This window comes from Lontra canadensis, unplaced genomic scaffold (assembly GCF_010015895.1).
Source record: "Lontra canadensis isolate GAN:19392208 unplaced genomic scaffold, GSC_riverotter_1.0 scaffold13, whole genome shotgun sequence".
NCBI classification, from domain to species: domain Eukaryota; kingdom Metazoa; phylum Chordata; class Mammalia; order Carnivora; family Mustelidae; genus Lontra; species Lontra canadensis.
This window is the reverse complement of record NW_022631007.1, coordinates 1,028,961-1,048,449: the sequence shown is the minus strand read 5'-3', so window position 1 is coordinate 1,048,449 and position 19,489 is coordinate 1,028,961. Positions and strand designations below refer to the sequence as shown.

Here is a 19,489-nt window from a genome sequence, read left to right as displayed (position 1 = left end):
TAGCTGCCCCATTAGCCCTTTGGTTGCTGGTTCCCCTTGGAGTTCACTGAACTATTGGATCCGTAGATTTCTGTCTTTTGACAAATTTGGGAAGTCTTCAGCCATTATTTCTTCAAATATTTTTAATGAACTACCCCCTTTTCTCCTCTTCTTTGGGGCTCCAGTGACATGCTTGTTAGACTTGTAGCATTGTCCCACAGGTCCCTGAGGCTGTTTACTTTTTAGCCCGATGTCTTTCTCTCTGCTGATCTGATTGGATCACTTATTCAATCTTCAAGTTGACTGATACTTTCTTCTGTATTCCTATTCTGTTACTGAGCAGTAAGTTTTTTATTTTAGTTATTGTATTTTGGGTTCTAAAATAGCAGAATGAGTGAATGAGTGAGTGAATGAATGAATGAATAAAATAGCACATTAGAGGAACAAACAGAACGGCCAGTGGTAGGAAAGGCAGTTGGAGAAGGAAGCCCAGAACTGGCTATTTGGGGCCTTGCAGTTGGTAGCAAAGAGTCTAGATTTTATACAAAGGGCAGAGGAAAATCACTAGGGATTTTAAGGAAATGAACAGAATGATGTGATGTACAATTTTAAAAGACCACCCTAGGGGTGCCTGGGGGGCTCAGTCGGTTAAGCATCTCCTTTGGCTCAGGTCACGATCCCACAAACCTGGGACCAAGCCCCAGATTGGGCTCCTTGCTCAGGAGGGAGTCGGCTTCTCCCTCTCTCTCTGCCTGTTGTTCACCCTGCTTGTGCTCTCTCTCCCTGTTAAATAAATAAAATAAAAAAAAATAAAAGACCACCTTAGCACTGCTGGACAATGTATTGATAAGAGGGCCAGAATGGAACAGATGGGAGTATGAGGAAGTATTTTTTTGGCCTAGGGGACACTGTGATAGCTTGGACTGGGCAATCAGATAGAGCTGAGTACTTCCAGCTGACCAAGCACTCTACCCAGTGACAGCCTGAACCTCAGCAGGGAGTCCAGACCCTCATGCTCTCCAAGGAAACATCTTCTGTCTCCCATCACCATGGCAACTGTGCTTCATCTGCTGGGATTGGCTGCTGTGATGACATCAGCAGCACTAAGTGACTCATCCCTACAGTGAAGACTAGTTGCCATGGTACTAAAAGTATACATAAAAGAATCCACCCCTTTTCCCCAAGTCGAGGTCCTTGACTAGCTCTAAAACTGTGAGGACATCAGGGGAGGGAAGAGAAGATCAGATACCGGACCCACATGTAGTAGCTGTCAGGCAGTCCCTGAGTCACTATGCTTCAGGACGGGCCCAGATCAGGACTGCTATTAGAGCCCATTATTTATTGGGGGAGAGGTAGTTTATGTTGTAGGTGGAAAGTCCTCCAGTACATATACACACAAATTCCAAATCCCATGTTTCCTTACACTTCAGAACTTTATAAACTGTTTCCTTCTCTGACCAGATCTTTTTTTTTTTTTAAAGATTTTTATTTATTTATTTGACAGATAGAGATCACAAGTAGGCAGAGAGAGGAGGAAGCAGGCTCCCCACTGAGCAGAGAGCCCCATGTGGGGCCCGATCCCAGAACCCTGAGATCATGACCTGAGCTGAAGGCAGAAGCTTTAACCCACTGAGCCACCCAGGCACCCCAAATCTTTGTAGTTGACTGAGGCATCCCTATCCCCCACCTCCTGCAACGCCATCTAGAAGGGAAGTTCTAGGACAACCTGCTTTTGGATTTTATTTTTTTTCATTTGACAGACAGAGATCACAAGCAGGCAGAGAGGCAGGCAGAGAGAGAGAAGAGGAAGCAGGCTTCCCGCTGAGCAGAGAGCCTGATGCAGGACTCGATCCCAGGACCCTGAGATCATGACCCGAGCTAAGGCAGAGGCTTAGCCCACTGAGCCACCCAGGTGCCCCTGCTTCTGGATTTTTAAAGCGGGTTTTTATCAAAACTCTTTCTATGGGCTTGTCTGGTGGCAGGACAGGTGGGCTCCAACCAGAGACTCTGGTGTAAAACATGTAGGGCCAGAACAGTGAAGACATTTGGGGTCGTGATGGTGCAGATGATAGCCTGTCTTCTGATCCCTTTCTCCTTCCAGACATCATTCATCACGTGAATGCAGGGCAGGGTGGAACCACAGCTGATCTGCCATGTTTCCTCACCCACTCCTACCCCACCACACTTTCTGGTGATCTTTTTCCTTGTAGGAAAGGGAATTCCTCCCTTTGAACTCCAGGCCCAATAGGCCTGAGAACCTGCTTGGTCTTCTGAGGTTATTACTCCCAAAGTTAAGATGCCCTCTGACGAATAGCAAAAAGAAGAGCCCTATCGATGCGCGCACAAGTTATTATTGTGTTAGCTACTTCCCTCAGCAGTTTGAAATCTTAGAAGGGAGAGAGAAGCAGTGCCATTTCTGCTCAACTACCCCAAACCTGGTATGCTCCTTTTTCCTTTCCTGAATCAAAGTAGATTCAGACCCATTTGCTCTTAGGCCTCAAATTATTTCTGTAAACAATTTTCAAACATATAACACAAGTCAGTGATAATCAGATAAAACTCCAGTTCCTGGTGTGACAAAGCAGCTTGTTATTCTCCTTCCAACATTGAATATATATGCCCTAGTCGAAATATAAAAATAACTATTTGAAAGCATGGAGACCACCCAAAAGCAAGAAAAGCTAGAGGGAATATAATCCTTGAAAAAAAAGGAAGTTCACAGGTGAGTCCTACATTTCACAGGCTCTCCTAAGGACACCTCACAGTTTCCTGTAGCACGTGGGGAAACAGAGCTCAGGCAGAAAGTGGCCATCTGACTACCCTCAGAAACACAGGTTAGAACACAGTTGCCAGAGCAACTGGAAATTGAGGAGGAAATCTGGGAAATGAGTGAGCTACAGAGAGGTGAACCCATAATTCACATACGAATTTCCCTCGAATACTTAACTACCTTTTATTTATTTATTTTTAAAGATTTTATTTGTTTGTGAGAGACAGAATGAGAGAAGGAGGGGGAGTTGTGGAGGCTCGATCCCAGCACCCTGGGATCATGACCCAAGCCAAAGGCAAAGGCTTACTTAACCCAGTGAGCCAGCCAGGTGCCCCCCGTTCTGGAGTCTTAAACGAAGAATCATTTTCTTGCCTTTTTCAACTTCCAGATGCTGTTTGCATTCCTTGGCTTGTAGCCTCTTCTTGGCATCTCTCCAACTTCTTCCAATGTCCCATCTCCCACTACTGTCTCTGACCCTCCTGCTTTTCTCTTATAAAGACCATCGTGATTGCATGGCATATACCTGGAAAATCCAGGCTAATCTTTTCTGAGGTTAACCAACTTCTAAGAGTAATCACACTGCAAAGTCTCCTTTACCATATAAAGTAACATTCTTAGGTTCCAGGGACTCCGACATGGACATCTTTAGGGGCCATTATTCAGCCCACCACAGATGTCTGGTATTGTGGTTATGTAGGAAACTATTGTTTGTTCTACGAGAGACATATTGAATTATATAGGAGCGAAACGTCATGATGTCTGTAAGTTACTTTTAAATACTTCAAGAGGAAAAAGCAATTCTGACAAAATCTTAATAACTGTTAAGTCTAGATGATACACATGTAAGTGTTCCATAGATTCTTCTCTTTTTTAATATTTGAGAATTTTCATAATAAATTTGTTAAGCTTAATGAAAAAAAAAAAAAAGCATTGTGGGGTGCTTGGCCAGCTCAGTAGGTAGAGCATGTGACTCTTGATCTTGAGGTCATGAGTTTGAGCCCCACATTGGGGGTAGAGATTACTTAAAAATTTTTTTAATGTAAAAAACAATGTTGACGTGCCAGTCTATGGTTTAGAAAGCTCACACACTAGCCTATAACTAAACAAGAATGGACGCAAAAGATCAGTTAGCTTGTTCGCTAATTATCAGAGTACAGTGAACCAAGACGATGGTAGTGGATGTGGAGAGAAGTGGATGGAGGTGCGATATATTTTGCAGGTTGAACTCATGTATGTTGAAGATTTTTAAAAGGTGAGGGTAAAGTAAACATCAAGGATAATAAAAACAGACTAATTACATTGAGAGTCTACTGTCCAGGAACTATCCATATTTAATCCTCATAACAAGCTTATGAGGAAGATACCACGCACACCCACATCTTACTTGCAATCCCTTTGTACAACTTTGGGACTGGGAGTAGAGGCAGTGGTCCTTGGGACTTGGGTAAAGAAGCGGGCACCTGGGGGTGAGTTGGGATGGCTCTGCGGGTGGTAAAGGGAAGGAGGAGTTGGCTACACGTCCTCAGGGGCAGGGACCAACCGCGATTGGCCAAGCTGCCAACGGAGGGTTGTGCAGATCCAGCCACGTTGCGGGTGGGAAACTACAGTCCCGCTCAGCCTCTCCAGCTGCTGTCTCAACTTTCTCTGAGATTTAGGAGGGGGGACAAGCGCGCGGAGCTGGGGAGGATGCAGCACCTGCTGTACTCTAGGGGATGGAGGTGGGGGTCTGGCTGCTCCACTGCTTCCTGCTTCTGAATAGCCGCCCAGGGGGCTGCAACAACATTAGTGGCCACCCGGGGGTTAGGGTAGGGGCGGTGCGGGCAGGCCAGAGAGGTCTCCTGAGAGAAGTGGGTGAAGGGGCCTCAAGGTTAGGAACTCAGGAGGAAAAGGATGTGTTGGGGAGCGCGAAAAGAGATGAATATAGAGAGCGTCTTGTAGAAAGAGACGCGGGCTTGAGGTGGGGCTCCGCATATGGGATTGGATTTAAGAGAAGCGACCTCAGGGGAAGATTGGGGATCCAGTAGGAGGATGGAAAGACGAGTGGGCGGAGGGAAGTAAGCCCCGCCTATGCCGCCATAGGAGAAGTAAGACGCACCGAGGGGCCAAGGAAGAGATGACCAGGGCTGAGGGATAGGAAGGGGACCCGGATTTCTGGATGATAGGAACAGGGACGCACGGGTACCCGGTCCTGGCTCCAGACAGAGAGCTGGGCAGAGAAACGAGCTAGGATTTCATCAAAAGCCTTCAGAGCCTGGTATTTGCTCTCTGATTTCTGATAGAAAGGGGATTGTTAAAGTAGGGTAAAAGAGAATAGAGGGGGTAAGAATCCATCCTTCCTCTCCCTCCACTCTGAGCCTTTGGGGTAGACCAGCGCTGACTCAGGTCTGAGCGGCCAGAGACCGCCTGAGCAGACTCGAGGATTCCAGCGCCAGGCGTGTGGGAAAGAGCGCGCAAACTCCTAGTCTGACGCCAACTTTCTCCGCCCGATTCTTGGGTTTAGAGGCCATTGCAGAGGGCTCGCGAAGAACTGTGGGAGGAGGCCTGGTGGCGGATGACAGAAGAGATGTGTGTGTGGCGGTGTAAGGGGACGTTACTGTAGGGATGCCTCGTCTTCTCTGCCGCCCAGACGCCTCTTAAGCCAGGCTCCGGTCACTCCCTCAGCACCACGGACAGCGCCAACCTCCCTGTGGGTCTCCATAGAGGAGGTGTGAATTATATATATGGAATTATATATATATAATGTCCAGGTGTCCAGGTTACCACTTTCCCTATCAGTCCTGGAGCGATGCCTCAGACAACAATCTCCCCTTCCAGAAGAAGCTCTTTTCTTTCTCATGAGGGTGCTAGAGGTTCTGCTCCTTCCAAAAAACAGGAAATTGGTATGGGAATCCATTTGACTTTGGAGGACCATTCCCTTTTCTTAACGCCTGTCCACAATGACTTATGGTAATTCCACTATATAAAAACTGGACTCTATGTTAACTCTACCCCATCTACTTGGATTAATGAAGGTGTTATAGCTTTAGGGATTATCCTCCCCCACACTCTGTCATTCCCCTATGCACAGTTAGATAAACTGGCTTTCAGGACGAAGATCCAGACACACAAACCCTATACATACAAATACTTTCTTCCTCAAAGGATTCCAGGTCTCCTTTCTAATCCCCTCCAGGCACCCAAGGCTTTGAGATGCAGTTTACCTGCTTCCCATGCCCCATTTGTTTGCCTGATTATCCTTTCCATGTTTATAGCTTTCTGAGTCTCTGTTCACTTCATCCCCCACAGGCTGCTCATTGCTTGTAAGCATGGTTCTTATCTGGAAGTTGACATCAAAGGTGAATGCGATTCTGAAGAACAGGGTGAGTGGTGATGGGGGAAGGAAAAAATGAAAAGAAGGACTTGAGAGGAAGAAGGGGTCTGGTGAGGCGGGCAGAGACCAGGAAACACAGGAGTGATAGTGGAAGAAAGCTGCTTTTCTTCAGCTGGGATCTGAAAGGCTTCTGGCCAAGTTCCTTGCTGATTTCACCATTCTGACTCTTAGATGGTCAGGGTCAAGTGGGAGTGGGGCAGCTCTGGCCCCTCCAAGGGTTTGCCACTCCAGTCTTCCAGCACTTACAAGTTGTACTCCAGCAGATTGTGTCCCAAGGTGGGTAAGGGCTGGGGAAGAGAGGCTGGGACATGATCAGAAAGGTTGGGTGAGTGAGGGGCTGTTTGATCTGAGGATGAGCTTTCTTCCCCAGATGTCTCTACTTGAAACTTTCCTGTCATGCTCACCTCATGGAGAAGGGGGTATGACTGGAATGGGGAGTGGAGTTGGATGGGTAGGCTGTTTGCCCTTGAACACCCTGGAGGATCCCAGCAGAGACTTCTAGAAGAAACCCCTGGAAGGGGCACCTGGGTGGTTCAGTGGGCTGGACCCTCTGCCTTCAGCTCAGGTCATGATCCCAGGGTCCTGGGATCAAGCCCTGCGTCGGGCTCTCTGCTCAGTGGTGAGCCTGTTTCTCCCGCTCTCTCTGCCTGCCTTTCTGCCTACTTGTGTTCCATCTGTCAAATAAATAAATAAAATCTTAAAAAAAAAAAAAAGAAAGAAACCCTTGGAAGAGGCCAGCATCCAGTTCCTTCTGATGAGTCCCAACCCCAGTGGTATCTGAGCTTTTTCATAGACAGCAATCCTTAGGTTCTCAAGAACACACATATGCACCCCTCAGCCTCTGAGAAGAAAGCAGAGCAAACGGCATAACAAGTGGACAGGAGGAATGAAAGGGAGTGAAAAGTCCCTTGGAGACAGATGACTGACCTGCCTTAGTGTAGAATTTCATGGATGGGGGAAGGGTCAGAAAGGAAATCTACCTTGAGTTCATATTACTGCTACTACTACTGATGTCTAATATATGTGTAATAACTTAAAGCAGTGGTTCTCACAGAGTATCTCAAGACCAGCAGCATCAGCATCACCAGAGAACTTGTTAGAAATGCTCATTCTTGAGCTTCACCCCAGACCTGGGGTTCAAAAACTCTGGGGGTGAGGAACAGTAATTTGTGGGATTTTTGGTTTTTAAAGATTTGAGAGAGAGAAAGAGAGCATGGGTAGGGTGGGGGCGGGAGAGAGGGTGAGGGAGAAGCAGACTCCCCACTGGGCAGGGCGCCCAACTCAGGGCTCCATCCCAGGACCCAGGACCCTGAGATCATGACCTGAGCTGAAAGCAGACACTTAACCGACTGAGCCTCCCAGGTACCCCTAATTTGTTGGAATTGGAAATTCCAGAATTTGGAAATTCTGATGCACACTAAAGTTTAGGAATCACTGCCTAGTTTTCTAAGCATGTACACCACAAATCTCATTTAGTCCTCACAATAGCACCAAATGAATCAGCAAACAGAATACAATCCTAGTTGAAGGTTTACTATACACCAGACTCTATGCTAAGCAATTTTATACACCAGCTCATTTAGTTCTCTGCACAAGTGTGATTCTTTATCTACTTGAGGAAGAGAGGGATTGCTGGTCTCACTCTGGCTCCTGGAGTGGACTAGTCAGTGTGTCCTGGGTGTCAATTCACCACATCTTTTTACCCTGCAGGTTTGTTCTGGAAGGATGACATTATCCAGGATATGATGACCCAGAAGCACAGCAGCAGACTCCACCCCACAGATCCATGTCTGAGGCAGGGGCAGGCAGCATTTCCCAAGAAAACCACTGGAATAAGGTTCGTGAGACTTATGGTTGGTCCATACTGTATAGCAGACAGAAAGCAGAGAGGGAACTGATGTTAAAACTGCCATCAGGACTATGAGAATGATCTATGAGAGGTTCTGTCTGGGATCCACGAAAAACAAATCCATTAGCCATAAGTGATATCTGCAAAGGGAGAGGAGATGGGTGTTAGCAAGTTTAGCTTCCGTCTGTCATTCCTGTATCTTTAGGGGCAAGCAAGAGGAGAAACTTCGACTCCTATTCCCCAAGGTAAGACTTATGTGTCTCCTCTAGATTTTTCAATCCCTGACTTTGGGTCCTATTCCTTTCCCTTCTGGAGCCCTGTCATCCTTTTCTGCCTTATTCTTGACTCCTGGCTTCCCACCTCCCAGACCTCAATGGCCAAAGTGAAGAGAGAGCAGTGCTTTACCACCAAAGTGGATTTGAAGACCCTTCAATGAGAGGTTGTCAACCCTGTTGAGGTAAAGAGTTTACTTTTTCTCCAGTGGTTGGAATTACCAACAACGTGTTTACATGAGGGAGGCCCCTATGAAGAAGGGAATGGATATTGAGGTGTGAACAGATAAGCTGAAGGAAAGTTCTTTCCTTTCCCAATCAAAGGGTATCCCATCTTCCTTCTCCCTCACAGAAGCACCTGTGGGTATCAGTACAAGAAGTTGGGAGGGCAGATGCTAGGAGCCTCTAAGGATGAGATGATCTAAAGATTGTGCATAGACATTGAGTCTCAAATAGGCATTGAAAATTGCCAAGTCTCAATTAGGCATTGAAAGTTGCCAAATTAAAAAAAGTTAAATTAAAAGTCCATCTGTCTCCATATACTCCTTTGCATATAGCAAGGGATAGGAAGGCTCTTTTGGATCAATGAGAGAGGTAGCCCAGAGGCCTTCATATTCAGCACTCCCTCCTCTCTTTGCCCTACTCCATAACCTGGGCAATGTGACCTGGACAAGGCTCTAGGTTATCTCCTTGAGATGCCTGAATGCTTCAGAATCTAAACTTAAAACCCCAATCTAGGGGCGCCTGGGTGGCTCAGTCAGTTAAGCATCCAACTTCTGATTTCAGCTCAGGTCATGATCTTAGGGTTATGAGATCAAGCTCTGAGTTGGGCTCCATGCTCAACACAAAGTCTGCTTGGGATTCTCCCTCTCCTTCTCCCTCTGCCCCTCCCCCTGCTCATGCTCTAAATAAATAAATAAATAAATAAATAAAATCTTAAAAAAAAAACACCCATCTAACACTCCCATCTATCTTTTTTTTTTTTTTAAGATTTTATTTATTTGAGACAGAGAGAATGAGAGAGAGAGAACATGAGTGGAGAAAGGTCAACGGGAGAAGCAGACTCCCTGCCTAGCAGGGAGCCCGATGTGGGACTCGATCCCGGGACTTCAGGATCATGACCTGAGCCGAAGGCAGAGGCTTAACCCACTCAGCCACCCAGGTGCCCTCCCATCTATCTTTATAGATGAGACATGGCCTAGGCTTATCAAGGGACTCACTCAGAGCTGCACAGCAGGTTCATGGCAGAGCCAAGACTAGACCCAGGTCTCCTGATTCCTGGACCTTTTCCTTGCGTAGCCCCTGCCCTTCCTCTCAGGGACTGCAGTGAGAATTGGGCTGTTCCAAAGGTCAGACTCCTCCACACTGCTGAAAGTCTTTTTGTTTGTGTGTTTGTTTGTTTGAACTAAGACTTAATTGCAAGAAGGTGGCAGCCAGAGGAAGGTATAAGGGATGGACATCCCAGGCAGAGGACACTACTGTGACAAATGGCCCAAGGCAGGTATACCATTCACTGTAAGGAACGGATGGAAAAGTCAGTGGCAGAAGATTAGGTTGGAAAATAGGCCCCAGAATGACTATTCAGGGGCTCATGGATCATAGTGAAAAGTTTGTATTTTAAATGCAGTGAACTTTCAAGGAAGGGGATTTCATAATGTGATACTGGATTTCAAGGGGCACCTCTTGTGATATTGGGGTATAATATCTGTGAGAAGGGCAAGCTTGAAAATTGAGAGCCTGCAAGGAACCTGCACCTCAGGGGGCTTCCAGCCCCTCGGGCTCTCCTAGGAAACCTGTTCTCACTCCATCAAGTGACAGCTGGTCTTCCTAAGCCTGGATTGGTTGCTGGGTCGAGGCATTTAGAGCTAAGTGACAGACCCACTTGTGAGGGATGGTTGCCATGGTGTTTCTGTGAATGCAAACAAGGTGCTGCCATTCTTCTCCAGCCCAGAGCCCAAGGGAAAAGCCTGGGAGGGAGGGTGAACTATTTGTGGGAGCCAAGGGGACAGACAATGGCTGGGCTGAGTCACTGTAGCTTACATAAATCAGGCTCTTATTGAAGCATTTTGTGAAGGAGAGTAGGTAAGGAAGGGGACCACCTCCCCATATACTGATTCCAATCCTTTGTTTCTTCTTGTTTTAGGGCTTCTTTGAGCCACCCCCCACTGTGGGCCAAAGTCTTGTTGCTGACTGAGACCTCAGTGTTGCTGACTGAGACCTCAGGTGGAGCCCCTCTGCCCCAGTGCCCTCCGGTCTACCCTCAAGAGGGGCGGTTCTAGGATGACCCTAATCTGGATCATTAAAGTGGACTTTCATGCAGACTCTTTCTATGATTTGTCTTGAGGCAGGATGGGTGTGGTTTGGACATGGCCAGAGCTCCTAACGTGAGAGAGTAGGAGTGGACCCGAACAGGTGTGCAGGGAAAAGACACAGCTTTTCGGTGCTGGTAGAAGGCTGGGGTTTGTCTTTGTAAGGACCTATTTTATATTTTTATATTTTAGCCAGAGGCTTCCATTGAGGTTAAACAATAACTTTGTTGTTTAACCCTAAAACTGTCCCTGCTCCCCTTCCCCCAGGGGACTTACTTAAAAACAAGTCCCAGAAACCAGCCTCAGGTAACAAAGCTCAAATACAAGGGTGGATCAGGCCAGGTGGAGACATCAGATCAGTGGGGGTGCATACTGTCTCCTAGCTACCAAGGTAATGGGCTAGTTCCTATGGCTACTGTGGGGTGAACTGTAATTCAATTAGCCACCTATGTGTGGCCAGGCCCAACCACATGGCCTTTGCTCTATAAAAGTTAGTGTGGAAAGCAGGGAAGGGTCGCCCTCTCTTTGTAAGAGGTAACTGGCCCTGGCCGGCCAGTTTGATTCTTGATTCTTGGCGCGAAATAAAGCTTTGCTTGACTTTCGCTTTGTATCAGTCTCACTCCTTTAATCACGGACCCATTATTCGGGCATAACAGTCTTGTCTTCCCTCCAGTGACCTGAAGTGGGGAAAGTGAGAGAAAGACCACAGCTGGGATGCAGCCTTCCCCACCCACACCTACCTGCACTGTGTGGTCCAGTTGCTTGCCCTTCCGTGTCTGACATGCCTGGACCCTACTGTTCTATGAGGGTCTTCCTGCCAGCCATCTCCCATTTATCCTCCTCCCAAGAATCAAGATGAAGTGCTGTAACTAAAGTGTACACACATTAAATATTTTGATGGCTGGGGCACCTGGGTGGCTCAGTGGGTTAAAGCCTCTGCCTTTGGCTCAGGTCATGATCCCAGGGTCCTGGGATCAAACCCCATATCGGGCTCTCTGTTCAGTTGGGTGCCTGCTTCCTCCTTCTCTCTCTGCCTGCCTCTCTGCCTACTTGTGATCTCTGTCTGTCAAATAAAAAAAAAATTTTTGATGGCTCTTGCCAGTTTACTCCTGGTAGCTGAAAATCTGCAAGGGAGTAGGTAATCTGACCACCTGCACTCAGCCCAGCTGAATACCAGAATACCTTGTTTGCAGAGCTTTATACATCTTAAGTACTCTCACACTCACTGGATACTCGGTGTAAGCAAATGGGCAGAAATCAGGATTTAGATTTCTCTAAGGAGTTATGGAGTTTTATGCCTATACTAATGATCAAGTAGTTATAAACCTAAGTTTACAGACTTTCCCAGCTATAAGATATATTTCAATAATAAATAATAACTATGAACTTCTCACAGCAAAAAATGTAAAAAGTGAATATAAGAAAAGATGTTTCCGAGAAGAAGATGGGATGAATTGCTCTACCTGCTATCAATACCCAGTAGGAAGCTGTAGTAATTAAGAAAGTGTGGTGGGGCACCTGGGTGGCTCAGTCGTTAAGCATCTGCCCTTTGCTCGGATCATGATCCTAGAGTCCTGGGATCAAGCCCCACACTGGGATCCCTGCTTGATGGGAAGCCTGCTTCTCCCTCTCCCACTTCCCCTGCTCGTGCTCCCTCTCTTGCTGTCTCTCTCTCTATATATATCAAATAAATAAGTAATTAATCTTAAAAAAAAGTGTGGTATTGAGGTACCTGGGTGGCTTGGTCGGTGGGCATCTGCCTTGGCTCAGGGCATGACCCTGGGGTCCTAGGATCGAGCCCCATATGGAGACCACTGCTCAGCGGGGATCTGCTTCTCCCACTCCCTCTGCCCTCCATCCGATTCATGCTCTGTGTCTTTCTCAAATAAATAAATAAATAAAACAAAATCTTTAAAAAGAATAGATGATAATATAAGAATACCTTCATGTCCTAATGGTTAGAAAAGATTTCTTAAAGAGGAAATGAAAGTGCAAGAAATAAAGAAAAAGAAGGTACACTAAATAAAGAATATCTATAAACTCTAGGGGTGCCTGGGTGGCTCAGTTGGTTAAGGTTCTGACTTTTTATTTCGGCTCAAGTCATGATCTCAGGGTCGTGCAATTGAGCCCCACATTGAGCCGTGCATTGGGCTCCATGCTTGCCAGTAAGTCTGCTTGGGATTCTCTCTTCCCCTCTGCCCCTCCCCACACTTGTGTACACTCTTTATCTCTAAAATAAATAAATAAATCTTTTTAAAAACGAATATATATAAACACAATTGAAATAAGACAGTTTTAAGATATATTATTATCTCTGCCATGTGAATACAAACTTCTTCCAGATATCTTCCCTGATAAGAATGGAAAAGAAAGCATTTTCTAAATCAGTGTTGTTCAGTAGAAATACAATTTATAATTATATATGTAACTTAAAATTTTCAAAAAATGTTCTAGTACTTACATTTTTTATTTTATTATTTTTTATTATTTTTTAAAGATTTTATTTATTCATTTGACAGAGAGAGATACAGCAGCAGAGGGAACACAAGCAGGGGGAGTGGGAGAGGGAGAAGCAAGGACCCCGAAGAGCAGGGAGTCCAACTCAGGGCTCGATCCCAGGACCTTAGGATCATGACCTGAGCCAAAGGCAGATGCTTAACAACTGAGACACCCAGGCGACCCAACATATTTTAAAAGGTGAAAAAGAAACAAGGTTCCACCAAGTTTCCTTTTCTCTGTAAAAGTGCAGCTTAGAAAGATATTTTTTACTTTGCCATTGCACAGAAAATCACACTGATCCATTATCTGTTGTGGTGGTGGTCATTTCTCTTTTTCTTTTTTTTAAAGATTTTTATTTATTGATTTGTGTGTGTGAGAGAGAGAGGGAGAGAGAGAGAGAGAGATAGAACAAGTACAAGTGGGAGGAGTGGCAGTCAGAGAGAGAAGCAGGGTGCCCCTGAGCAAGGAGCCCAGGATCATGACCTGAGCTGGTGGCAGACACTTAACCGACTGAACCACTCAGACATCCCTGAGGCCATTTTTCTTTTTAAATAGGCCTTTATTACAAATTTGAAATCTAGGGAAACTCTTTTTTCCTCTACCCAAAGAGTTCATAAATATAGTCATTGGAGCAAGTTCTGCATTGAAAGTTAACATTTATGACTTGGTAAAAGATGATATCCATGGGCACCATGCAGCTTCTGATACACAGTGCAATCCTCGGACAGTCACCATGCCAAGGCCAGCAAGTTTGCCTCACCGTCTAGAATTTATAGGTTAATTCCCACCCGTTACAGAAAAGGGTAAAGTTTATGTGGTTCAAAGGGGGGGAAACTATACCTAAAAGACATTTGTGGATGAGTCCCCACATTTTCCATTTGAGGTAATATTGACTTTTCCTGTCCCACTCGCCCTTGGGATGGTTCCCCATGTGTACGACTTTTATTCTTGATCTCTTTTTGCCCAAAGGTGAACAAAAACTTACTTTGATTATAGTATGATATTGGGAGGTAACCAGTGATATTTAAATTTGCTGGCTCATAAGTAATTGACTTTCTTTCTTTCTTTTATTTTTTTAAAGATTTTATTTATTTATTTGACAGACAGAGATCACAAGTAGGCAGAAAGGCAGGCAGAGAGAGAGGAGGAAGCAGGCTCCCCGCCTAGCAGAGGCCAATGCGGGACTCCATCCCAGGACCCAGGGATCATGACACGAGCCGAAGGCAGAGGCCTTAACCCACTGAGCGACCCAGGCACCCCTCTTTTTTTTTTTTTAAGATTTTATTTATTTCTTTGACAGAGATCACAAGTAGGCAGAGAGGCAGGCAGAGAGAGAGAGAGGGAAGCAGACTTGCTACAGAGCAGAGAGCCCAATTCGGGGCTCGATCCCAGGACCCTGAGATCATGACCCAAGCCAAAGGCAGAGGCTTTAACCCACTGAGCCACCCAGGCGCCCCAAGTGATTGACTTTCATTGAAAATACCCTATGGGCACCCTTCAGCTTTGATTCCACAAGAAGAGAGAGGGTAAAGGAACTCAAAGAAATCCAACAGCCATCGTGTTGTAGGACAGCCAGTTCCCACGTATATTTCATAAGACTGGGGTTGCTGGTAATACAAATAAGGCTTTTGTTTAATTCTGACCTGAAGCCCGTGCTTATTACAGCTTACAAACACATGCTCAAAGCCACAAATCAACACAAAAGCATGAGGAGTCCTCCAAAGAAGCCAAAGAGCCTCATCATTTCAGATCTCAATCCAAGACATCAGAGGAAACAGGAAATCACAACGGTCCATTATTTTGATGATATTGTGGCAACTGGATATGGTGGGCAGAACAGCATGTACCCTAGAGGTCTCAAGGCACATGCATGGAAGAAGAATGTCAAGAAAGGTCAGAGTCCTGCTACATTAATGAAGTTTCTAGGGTTCAGTTATCTGTGGCATGTTAAGCTGCCCTCTCTAAAGTGAGACAAATTAATTAACCTTGAATATCCACCACAATAAAAAAGAGACAAACCTCTTTATGGAAGAATGAGCTTCTTTGGCATTTGAGGCAACCTAAAACACATTTTAATGTGCTACTCTGACCCATTTACCAGTAACCCATCAAGCTTTTAGTATGGCCCGAAACAAGGAAACATTCTGCAGCAATTCCAGGTTGCAATGCAAGTTGTCTTTTCACTTGGATAATTATAACCAGTGGTCTCAGAAGCATTGGAAGGGTCTGCAGCAGACTGTATGTCATATGAATCCTCTGGCAAGCCCCAGTAAGATTATTAGAGTGTAGATCCCTAGGATTTTAAAGGAAGACGGTGCCCTTTTAGGCCATCAGCTATTCTCTATTTGAAGAGCAGCTTAATTTCCTACCAGGCCCTGGAATACTGAACACCTGGCCATGGGACAACCAGTAATTATGCATTGGGTATCATCCAATCCACTAAACCATAACATTGGAGGTTAAATGGAAATGGTGTACAGGAGACTGGGCCCAAGAAGATCTGGATGAAATAAGTTGCATGAGAACATAGCTTCCTTGCTTCACTGCCTTTCCCACAACCTTATTATGGCTTTATGGCGAATTCTCTATGACTAGCTAACAGACTGGCGGGGGGAGCACAGAGCCAATTTACACGTGTTTGCACAAAATGCAGGTGTCAGCTAGAAGTTGAAAACTGCTACATTACAACACAATTCAGAAGTGTCGGTGGATTACATTGGTGAAGAATAACCCCACTGTGGGGAGTTTTATTGGTAGATCTGGTGGTCCACTTGGAATTGAAGAAGAAAAGAATTGAGGTATGTGTTTATATTGATAACAATATTCATGACTAACAGGTTGGTCGGCTGATCTGGGGTTTGAATAGAGCAATGTAAGAAAATCTGTGGCAAGAAAGTCTACGAGAGATCACCTGGGATGAACATAGAGTGTGAACATAGTCATGGTTTCCTGTGTAAATAACCATGAAAAGATAAAGACTATAGAAAAGCTTGTCAATAATCAGGTTATGAAATGACCAATTCTGCGGATATCAGTCATTCTCTTTCTCCAACCAGCCTGGTACTTTCATTTTTGTGTGTGATTTTTTTTAACATTTTATTTATTTCACAATAAAAAGAGTGGCAAACAGAGTGGCAGGCAGCGACAGTGGGAGAAGCAGGCTCCCTGCTGAGCAAGGAGCCCGATGCGGGACCCGATCCCAGGACATTGGGATCATGACCTGAGCCGAAGGCAGCTGCTTAACCAACTGAGCCACCCAGTCGTCCCCAGCCTGGCACTTTCTTAATGAGCCCACATATCAATGGATGTGGTGGCAGGAAATGAAGCTACACATGGGCTTACCAACGTGAATTTCCCTCCTCATGACTGGTATTATTACAGCCACCTCTGAATACCAATTTTCCAGCAGCAGAGGATAATACTGAGGTCCCAATATGGTACATCTGGTGACAGATTTTTATTTTGAACCCCTTTCACCATGAAAAAAGGCAGTGAATTATATTCTGGATATGGATTTTCCCTTTCTGTCCACAATACTTCTGACAACACTCACTCACCATTAGTGAACTTAAAGAGTGGTTGTTTTACTCATCTCCAAGAGTTTTAGAGCCAAAGGGTAAAGTTCCAAGTGGCCCCCTGACTATTATACCTTAAAATCTCTGAAGGATTCTTTGCTTCCCATCTCCTGAATGATGAGTTTGCAGGTGCTAGTGCCCAAGAAAAGAATGTTTACACCACAGTCATAATCAGAGACTACCACCTGGTCACTTTGTGTTCCTCATGACACTGAACTGATAGACAGATACGGGTATCACTAAAGTAGCTGCAGTGGTTGACTCCATTGCCAGGGAGAAGTTGAGTTACTGCTACAAAATGATGGCAAAAAAGGGTTATAACTGGATCCAGAGGAATTAACCTGGGCTCTTTGTATTATTCTTCCTAGTAGTACTGGTTCAATAAAAAACTGTAGAAGCCAAACAAAGCCAGGAACATCAAAGATTCAGATCCTGCAGAAATAAAGATTGGGCTCAACCCACCAGTTCAAAAATCTGATCCAGTCAAGGTGCTGACCACAGTAAGAAAGCCATGAAATGGGTGGGAGCATAAGGAAGTTGTAGCTGTCAGTTTAGGCCTCAGGATCCCTATAGGAGAAGGGATTTTAGCAGCTGTGTTTAAAATAACTTGGCACAGTAGTTTCTTTTTCCCCTCCCATTTCTCTTACCTGCTACTTTGTATCAGGAACAACAGCATTTCACTATGTTTTGGGTTTCATATGAGAGTGTACTTGAATTAAAGAATGTGTGTGTCACTTGTCATAAGAATACAGGGTTTTCATCCAAATAAATGACAAGAGTATAAGCTGGGATTAAGCTAGATATTCCCCATTTTTCTATCATATTCATGCTCCATCTTTCCTCACCCTGCTCTATGGATCCAGGTTAATGTCTATGAAATGTATCAACTGTAGGTCCTCCCTCACTGGCTTCTAGTTGGATTTGGCCAATAGAAGGTATTGGCAAGACATCAGAGTCCAAAAAGGGAGAGAATTCAGGGTATGCATTCCTCTGGCTCCCTCCCTGATGGGTTGTGAGTTGACAAAGGTCTATATTTCTTTATTTGTCCATACATTTATAAATAATTCTATAGTTAAACTAGATTGAGTATACCATGGTTTCTGGCTGAGTTCAAAGCATCAGACTGTGTACATGTGAAGAGAAAATTAGTAAACTGGACTGTAGTTCAAAAGAAAATGTCCAAAATTAAGTACAGAGAGACAGAAGAATGGAAAATACAAAAGATAAGGTAGAACCATAAAATATACCACATGACAGTCTAATATACATTTACTTGGAGTTCCAGAAAGAAGGGAACAAGAAAATGGGGTTGAATCAATATTTAAGGAGATAATGTCTGAGAATGCTTCAAAATTGATGAAAGACATCAAGCTATGTATTCAAGAAGCTCTTTGAATTTCAAGGAGAATAAAAGAAAAGAAATGTCTCTCTCATCACAGTCTAGTAAAGCTGTCGGCAATCAAAGACAGGTTACCTACAAAAGAGTAACAATTATACTGACAGATGATTTCTCAAAAAGAGAGAGAGAAAGGAGGGGAGGGGATCAAAAGCAGATACCCAGAGACCTCAACTTTATTACTAGGATCTACTCTCTATTTGACTTTACCCTATTTTCTCTCCCAACAGGCTAACCTGCATGGACCACTTCAGTGAGCTCTCTCTTCTTCTGGATTCTTGTTAGTTTAGGACAATGGGAATACCTAGGAGAGATCAAAGGGAGGGAACTAGGAGAATGAGAACAGGTGTGTTTTTCCTCCCATCTTCCTCCCTTTAAGGTTGTTACAGGCTGTCTGCTCCCCCTGACACCCATGAGCAACAGGAAACATGTACAATGGTATACATAGTCACACTACTCATGATAAACCAAGACTGGGGATAATCCAAAATCTGTACAACTTTACTCTTCTTTACAGTTTCATAACCTAACCATGCATCCCTAGGTTATAAAATTGTAAAGAAAAATCAAAGAAATATGGTCAAAAAAATAATGAATAATGGTCACCTTTGTGGGGGAGGGGTGCCTGGATGTCTCAGTCAGTTAAGCATCTGCCTTTGGCTCAGGTGCTGGGATGGAGCTGGAATCAGGCTCTCTGTTCAGCAGGGAGCATGCTTCAGCCTGCTTTTGCTTGCTGTTCCTCCTTTTTGTGCTCTCTCTCTCTCTGTCAAATAAATAAGTAAAATCTTTTTTTAAAAAATGGTTACCTTTGGGAAAAGGTAATGACTGTGGGACATAATAAGTTTTCTAGGGTCTAGACATGTTCTATTTCTTGACCTGGATTACATGGGTGCTCACTTTGTGATAAATTATTGAGCTACTCATTTTTGTTCTATGTAAATTTATTTCACAATTTATACAGCTTTTAAAAAGAAAATAAATAGTGAAATGATAAAGATGACAGGAGGGGGGCACCTGGGCAGCTCAGTTGGCTGAGTGTCCAACTCTTGGTTTCAGCTCAGGTCATGATCTCAGGGTCCTGGATTCAAGCCTCATATTGGACTCGTGCTTAGTGGGGTATCTGCTTGAGGATTCCCTCCCTCTCCTTCTCCTTCCACCCCTGCTCTCTCTCTCTCTCTTTCCGTCTCTCTCTAAAATAAATAAATATTTTTTTAAAAAAATGGCAGGAGAAATTGTGGAAGATGCAAAGAATTTCTTGAAGTATATTTTATTATATAGTTTTGATTTTTGAAAAGTGTAAATATTTTACATATTCAAAAAAATAAAATTATATGTAAAAAAACTAAAGTTGAGAACAAACTGAAACAAACTGGATTATATATCATATTGGTAAAAATGACAGCACAAACAAAAGAACTATTTCAAATGACTTTAGAATGCAGTATTTTGATGGTATACCCTAAGTAATTA

At 44.5% G+C, this 19,489-nt stretch overlaps 1 protein-coding gene across 1 annotated transcript; it reads left to right on the top strand.

Annotated features, from left to right (window-relative positions):
• The first annotated feature begins 4,461 nt into the window (after positions 1-4,461).
• On the top strand, positions 4,462-10,434 carry RESP18 (regulated endocrine specific protein 18). The gene is given in 6 exon segments (XM_032857947.1): positions 4,462-4,542; positions 6,290-6,395; positions 7,830-7,956; positions 8,174-8,213; positions 8,336-8,425; positions 10,384-10,434. Coding segments are annotated over 6 exon segments (495 nt in total).
• The last annotated feature ends 9,055 nt before the right edge of the window (positions 10,435-19,489 follow it).